Source organism: Saccostrea cucullata, unplaced genomic scaffold (assembly GCF_032062105.1).
Source record: "Saccostrea cucullata isolate Sc308-1 unplaced genomic scaffold, CSIRO_AGI_Scuc_v1 ctg7579, whole genome shotgun sequence".
Classification (NCBI taxonomy): domain Eukaryota; kingdom Metazoa; phylum Mollusca; class Bivalvia; order Ostreida; family Ostreidae; genus Saccostrea; species Saccostrea cuccullata.
This window is the reverse complement of record NW_026927514.1, coordinates 22,309-30,497: the sequence shown is the minus strand read 5'-3', so window position 1 is coordinate 30,497 and position 8,189 is coordinate 22,309. Positions and strand designations below refer to the sequence as shown.

The 8,189-nt window shown below is 34.9% G+C and overlaps 1 protein-coding gene across 1 annotated transcript; it reads left to right on the top strand.

Annotated features, from left to right (window-relative positions):
* Positions 1-3,298: 3,298 nt before the first annotated feature.
* On the top strand, positions 3,299-4,638 carry LOC134274686 (phenolphthiocerol/phthiocerol polyketide synthase subunit C-like). Its single transcript, XM_062756943.1, has 3 exons — positions 3,299-3,515; positions 4,225-4,406; positions 4,477-4,638. The coding sequence occupies exons 1-3, from the start codon at positions 3,299-3,301 to the stop codon at positions 4,636-4,638; spliced, it is 561 nt and encodes a 186-aa protein (XP_062612927.1).
* The last annotated feature ends 3,551 nt before the right edge of the window (positions 4,639-8,189 follow it).

Sequence of the window (8,189 nt, the reverse complement as noted above, 5' to 3'; positions counted from 1 at the left end):
TACAAACACATCATGTTCCTTATATTGATAGGGAATATTTGGCATGTGCATTACTTGTGACAAAATATTTCCGAGGATGCTTTGTTTTTTTACCCCTTGATCTTGACCTTCATGATTGACCTTATCTAAAAAAAAATCAACTTCGGTGATATGACATTTGATAGGGCGTTCATTTTGACATAATATGTCAAAAAGAATAACATCTCGCCCACAAAGACACCGAAAGCGGGGGACCATAATTCTTTGAATTTGCTTGTTATAATTTAAAGTACATATATTGACGTTTCTTTATATTGCCGAGATGGATATCATCAAATTATACGATTAAACGTTAAAATTATTTTCAGGGCAGTTCCATTTAATTGATCCCGTTTCTTCCTCGACTAACGATCATGGCAATCTCTCATCGATAAATTTTTTCGGAAAATTGGCATGGACCGACTTTGTTTTCCTCTACATGTGTATTTTCAGTCTTTTAAAATTATCGAAGTTTTTTTCTTTAGCCATGTTAAAATGTTATAATAGGTACGCATGTGTGAATATGCGGAATATGGAATGAGGAACCCCAAACACGTTGCGAACCAATTTTAGACGATTTTGATATATACATATAGCTTTAATGAAAAAAAGAGTATGAAAATTGTGAATTCCATGGTCCCTACCTCTTGGGGCTTGAGGGATGGGGCAAAAACCATCAAAATTAGTACTTCCTTAAAAATCTTGAAATTCTTCATTCCGGCGATCATGCAGACAAACTGTTGACATATTTGTAATAAGAGCTAAGTTTTGGGGCATTCATGGCCCTAGGGTCAAGGACTCTAGAGTCAAAAGGGACTCTTATAATCATGTAGTAAAAATGCAAAATTTCTCAAAAATCGTTTTTACCCCCGGGATATTTAGCAGACAAACTAGTTAGGGAGTTTATGATGAACATGGATGCTTGTTCCAAAATGTGTAAGTTCTGGCCTCAGGTTCAGAGGTTCTGATGTTGAAGGGGGAGGGGGATCAATATGGTTTACATTCCAAAAATGTATTTTTCCTTGAAAATCTTCTGTTCTTGTGGATATTCAAGAAACAAAGTGCATGCGTATGATGGAAAATAGCTCCTCTCCCAGGATTGTACATTTCCTGCCCTCTATGCCAGGGGATCTGGTTTAAGTGGTATTAAGGCGATGCTTTTTTGATTATGCATAATTTGTTGGGAAATCATGTATTCAGCTCCTGAGTTTAAAACTAAGTGCATGGTTATGATAATTAATCATAATAATGCTTCTTCCAAAACTGAGATTTTTATTACTCCTGGCTGAGGATTTTGATGTTAGAGCAGGGATCTATAGATAAGATATTGAAAAATGTATGTTCTTTTAATATCTTCTCCCCCCTCCCAGGTACAATATATTTAGTAAATTAAATCTAATGTCATGGTTTTGATGAGGTAGAATGTCTCTTCTTAATTATAAGATACATAGCTTCTTAGTTCGGAGTTTTGATTTTGAAGCACGACTCTGTTGAGTGGAATTGCATTATTTAGCAGAAATACAATAATGCCTCTATGGTAAGGAGTTCTGGTGTTGAAAGAATGAGGGGCTCTGTTGATTCTATAGTAACAATTTTCCTGAAAATATTTTTTCCTCTCGGTGTGAAGTAAACAGAGCATTTTTATCATGGGCAAGTTTGCTTCTTCCAAAAAATTGAACATTGAGGTAAGGGCTCTGACATTACTGCTGGACCATGTTGAGTTTATTGTAAATTTAAAAATATAAAGACATCTTCTGTGATTGTAAGAATCTTCATGTAGGAAGCAAGTAATATACAAATAATAAGCAAGTGTATTTTTACCAGATTCAGAAATATTGAAACACTTGTATGGTCAAGTTTTTGTTTAGGCATATGAATAAGAGGATTATACAAGATTTTTTAAAGTAAAAGTATTTTAATAGGGATGCAAAATATGCTTACCCTTTCGTGACAACTAATCCAACCTCTGATTTTTTTTACGTGTAGACACTTTTAATGTAAATCCAGAAATCATTTATGGCATGCAATAGGAAGGTAACAACAGTAATCAAGCTGAAAAATCCATTGAATCAATATACCCGGTAATTCGGGGGCAAAACAAATAAGGACCTCTAAAACATCATCCACCTGATTTTCAAATAATCTCAAATTTTAAGGTCAATGTCACAGTTTTTAGCTCACCTGAGCCGAAGGCTCAAGTGAGCTTTTCTGATCACTTTTTTGTCCGTCGTCCGTCCGTCCGTCTGTCTGTCTGTCTAGCTGTCCGTCCGTCTGTAAACTTTTCACATTTTCGACTTCTTCTCAAGAACCAATGGACCAATTTTAACCAAACTTAGTACAAACATCCTTAGGTTAAAGGGAGTTTAAATTGTTAAAATGAAGGGCGAAGTCCTTACAAGGGGAGATAATCAAGAAAACACAAAAATAGGGTGGGGTCACTAAAAAATCTTCTTCTCAAGAACCACTGGGCCAGGAAAGCTGAAACTTATGTGGAAGCATCCTTGGGTAGTGTGATATTAAATTGTTAAAATCATGACCCCCGGGGGTTGGGCGGGGCCACAAAGGGAATCCAAGTTTTACATAGAAATATATAGAACTGTCAACAAATCTTTAAAAATCTTCTTCTCAAGAACCACTCGGCCAGGAAAGCTAAAACTTATGTGGAAGCATCCTTGAATAGTTTAGATATTAAATTGTTAAAATCATGACCCCGGGGGTAGGGCGGGGCCACAATAGGGAATCCAAGTTTTACATAGAAATATATAGAACAAATCTTTAAAAATCTTCTTCTCAAGAACCACTGGACCAGGAAAGCTGAAACTTATGTGGAAGCATCCTTGAATAGTGTAGATATTAAATTGTTAAAACCATGACCCCCGGGGGTAGGGCGGGGCCACAATAGGGAATCCAAGTTTTACATAGAAATATATAGAACAAATCTTTAAAAATCTATTTCTCAAGAACCACTGGGCCGGGAAAAGCTGAAAGTTATATGGGAGCATGGGTAGTGTAGATATTAAATTCTTAAAATCATTAAAGGGAAGGGGGTAGTGGGGCATGATAGGTATAGCAAGAGGGGGAATCGGGGTAAAAACTGCATCACCCAAGTTACTCAGGTAAGCGATGTGGCCCATGGGCCTCTTGTTTTTATTGTCTCAGAATATTTGTCCACAAAGCGAGGCAGGTCATATATCCCCCGATTCAGTTTGATTTGAATCTGTATGCTAAGTGTTTCATGTGATATGATAAAAGTATTTGGGGCTCATAAATAAGTGGTCCGATGATTATTGCAGGAGGACTGAATAATGACTGGGGTAGTTTACTTCGTGTTACTAATGAAAACAGCAGGAATACTTCAGTAACAAGTGTTGATACCAGTATTCTATCTGCAAGAGTGGCTTACTTCTACAACCTCTTAGGACCTGCATTGACGATTAACACAGCCTGTTCTTCTTCAATGGTGGCAATTGATACAGCAATGCAGGCATTGAAAAATGGTGAATATTTTGTAACATAACAAAGCTTTGATCATAAAGATGGATAGTTTCTTGAACTTTAAATTAATCCAACCCCATCCACATACAAACTTTTGCTCTAGTTAATACATATTATTGATTTATTTTTTTTAAAAAATCTTCAAAATGTGTTCATTTGAATAATCTAGATTAAAATCCGATCTTTGATCCTTTATCAAAGTGTATGATTCATCCCTCAAAGTTTCGCACGTCACTTGTCAAAAGACGTTATGATTTACTTAACAATTTCTATGTTGTATCCTGTGCAACAGATGAAATGAAAATAAAGAATAACTTATCAGCCCTAGTCGCTTGAAAAAGTATACATTCCATCTTTAATGGAATGTACACCTTGTACATGTATGTGAAAGATTTCTCAGTGAATTATCGGCGTTTCGAACCACAGTATACTACGCTGTGACGAACTATAGAACCTCACTAAATATCACGGTATTTAAAAAATTTATATAAAACAGAATTGAAAAAGGCTACATTAGACAAACATATACACTGTGCATCAAGTGGGACATACATGACGATTGTATGCTTCATCTTTGAAGGGAAAAGATAGTATATAATAAATCTCTAATTGAAAATATCCAGAAATTAAAATGCATGTCATCAAAATCATTTGGAAGTGATATTTTATCCAATTTAGAAAACAAAATACTATTCATTCTATATCAAACAGGTGAAATATCGATGGCTATTTGCGGTGGAGTCAATGTCATTCTAGATCCAGATACTTATATTGGCTTGTCATGCGCACGAATGGCTTCGCCAACAGGGAAATGTCACACCTTTTCAGTCGAGGCAGATGGATACGCCCGTGGGGAAGGATGTGGTGTTGTGTTGTTAAAAAGACTTACAAACGTAAGTTGAACATTTTTTATTTTGTATTTTTACAAATTTGCGAGATGGAATAATTCTTTTTTTCTAAAAGGCAATCCACGACAAAAACAAGATATGGGGGACAATCTATACGAAGCTGAAACAGGATGGCCATATGAGTACTCCAATTACATCCCCTTCTGGCAAACAGCAAGAGCGTTTGTTAGAAAATTTTCAAAGAAAGCAAGACGTCCCGTCCTGTACAATACGTTGAAGCACATGGTAAGGAGGAAAAGAAATATTAATATTGACAACAAATATAAATAGCAAATAAAAATTTTATGCAAAGGACTTAAGGCTTAACATAAGAACAGAAATAATCAGGAAATTCCGTATTCAAACCATTGGTTATGGAAAGGCTTATGGGACACGACATTACCTTTCTAACAATGATCCTTCTTGATCTTTATCAGTAGATTTCTTTTCCTACATTTTCTTAAGTAAATCTTTAATGCCAATTGTAGCCCAACCCTATCCTCGGGATCATAATTTGAACAGACTTGAATTTACTTAACTACGGAATATGCTTTTGTATACATGTGACTGATCATGGCTTCGCCGTTCTTGAGGATAAGATTTTTATGCATTCGTATGTAGATTGTTGATTAACAGAGGTCATCTTGTACTACTTAAATATTTTGCTAAATAAAATTTCCCGATATAGCTAATCGAAACCCCTTGGAAATATTCTACAACCTACATGTACTAGCAACATCTCCTGTTTTGATGCCAGTGAAGAGAAATTAGACAAAATCATGTATATTAACGCGAATTCAGGACAGATAAATCATTTTAACCGATTGTGACTATAAGAGGATAGTTAAGCAATATCTCCCCGAATTTCATCTTGCATTAATTCAATTGGTTAAGTATAATGACAGTCAAAAGAAATGCAAAAACCCATTTCCAGCATTAGCAATGAAATGCTATCAGTCATTTTAAGGAAATATAGGCATCACATCCCGAAAGGAAAGGATTTTTTCCCAGGATTTTAGTACAATACTTATGATTAACAGCTACAAAACCTTGAAAACCCAAAATTTTGTTAAATATTTTATTAAAAATGCAAAATTTTGATTTCTGTAAGAGGGCTAAAAGCAACTTCTGGTAATGTAATGAAAATCATTCAACCGTTGAATAATTGATTTGGCAAAGTTAAAGACTTTTTGGGTACCTAGTAATAACCTGTATATAATCCCCCCCCCCTGAGGATGTTGCGTTTCTTTTGACTGTCAGTATAGTATTGACGTTGAAAATTTCCCTGGAAGCAGGACACCCTGTGTTTTTGTTTCCTGCCTTTAGTAGTGGATATACCATATAGAGCAAATCTCTAAAACTATACAAAAGCAAAAACGATATCAGATGTTGTAATACAGGAAAGATAGGAAATCATTTATTTTATTTACTATATAACCTATTCAATTATTATTATTATAATTATAACTTATTATTATTCGTTTATTTAAAAAAGAAAGTCCGCGTTTCCGTGAATGTTGCAGAATAAACTCCGAGGTCGAGAAATGTTGTTTGAAAGAAAAACACTGCGGCGTTAGCCGAGGCATTTTATATTTTAAACAGCATTTCGAGACCGAGGAGGTTATTCTGCGTATTTCACGACAACAAGGACTTCATTTCTATTCTACCAGTGTATAACTACAATCGCTAAACTACGGATAGTCGTTTCCTCTATAGAGAAACGAATTAGGTCACCATGTCTCGATTACCCTGTTTCATTTAACACCAGAGGTAAAATTTGTTTGCTCACCTGTGTATAGAATGCAGACGATTTGAGCTTTCGTTACATTAAAAACAGCCTTTTTAAATTACAAATTTGTTCATAATATGTATTGATCAGTTAAAATGAATAATTTATACAATAAGAAATTCATGTTCCTGTTTTACTGCTAATGTTGATGTTTTCAATAATCGTGGTAGAATATAATAATAATAATAATAAGAATAATAATAATGATAATAATATAGAAAAGATATAGAAAAGATTAATAGGAAGAATTAATGTATTACTAGTATTCATAAGTTTTTATGCTTAATAAGAAATCGCAGAAGCTGGTAAGGGGGAGGGGGTAACAACACAATCTCCATTCTTCAAGTGTAGCTTGTGTTTCCACCCTACCCCTAAGACCATGAGTTTATCAAATTTAAATCTACATTACACGAAGTTTATATATGGGCATGGCATCGCTGATTTTAATGTGTGAATATTTTCTACATACATTTAGGGCATGTAAAACTTTATTATCCATTGTAACCCAACTCACCCTAAAAGTAATACCATAAAACTGTCTATTTCCCCGAGAAGAGAATTTTTCACTCATCCGAGGACTACTCCTGGAAAAGCAGAGCTACTCCTTGGGACTACTCCCTCATGAATATTTATTAGTAATTTTGACCAATCAAAATCTTCAGTGGGCGGAGCGTTCAAGAAATCTCGAGTCTGTGACGTCATGCTATTAGTAATGTAACTATGACGTCAAAACATTTCGACATGCGTTGTCAAAATCATACTCGAATACTAGCAAAATGAAGATAACGTTATTCTCGAAATGTCAATGAAAATACTTTTAAAAAATAATTTAATTGTTTTAGGACACGATTCATTACTTATCATACAATCTGTTTAACCGTATGCATTTGTACTTAACTTATGCCTCTATAGTACTTTTTTTAAATGTCGGAATATCTGGTAAAAAAAAATTAAATCACCCTATGATTGTTTTGGTATAATAAAACAGTTATGGAATTCGCCGCCTCGGGAAATAGTTTCCTACCTCGGGCAACCATAAATTTGCTATTTCCCTCGACCCATTCCATAACTGTATACTATTTTATTACTACTTGTATTTCCAGCTTTATGTACCAGTCACGTCCGATGCGCGTTTGATCAAATTGTCTTGAGATTAAAAATAGTCGAATAAACAAATGAAATTTTCGAGAGACTTAATTTCAGACCCAACAGGTTTATAAACAACGATTTCATGGAATATTTAATTGTGTAAGTAGTGAAGAAATGTGTAAGGAACATCTTAAATATATGAAGAAATAAATCGAGAAACAGCGCACTTTTTATCAATAAATATACACTTTTTTTTTTGCTCACCTTAGCTGAAAGATTAAGTGAGCTTTTCTGAACGACCGTTGTCCGTCGTCCATACAGCTGTCCGTCCGTATTTAAACTTTTCATATTTTCAACTTCATCTCAATACAACTGGGTCAATTTTAACGGGGGCATTAAAAATCTTCTCCAAAACCACTTGGTCAGAAAAGCTGAAACTTATGTGGAAGCATTCTTGGGTAGTGTAGATTCTAAATTATTCAAAACATCCTCCCTCGGGTAGGGTGAGGCCACAATAGGGAACCCCAAGTTTTACATTGAAGTATATAGGAAAATTCTTTAAAGATCTTCTTAAGAACCGTTGGGAAAGAAAAGCTGAAACTAATGTTGAAGTATCTTGGGGTAGTGTGATTCTACATTCTCCAATAAATGACCCTGGGGGTAGGACAGGATCATTATAGGTATTACAAAGGGGAAATCTTGTAAAAAAAAATAGCATGGCCAAAGTTACTCAGATAAGCGATGCGGCCCATGGGCCTCTTGTTTCAATGGGTGGCACTGTAGCTCTCTGATATGTCAATATTATTTTATTCGGAGAGCTACAGTTCTGTAGCTTATAACTGCCCGACCCAACCGCTGTGTACAAACTTAAATTTTCATAATGTCATCTTTTTCTCAGCGGTTCTTTAGAG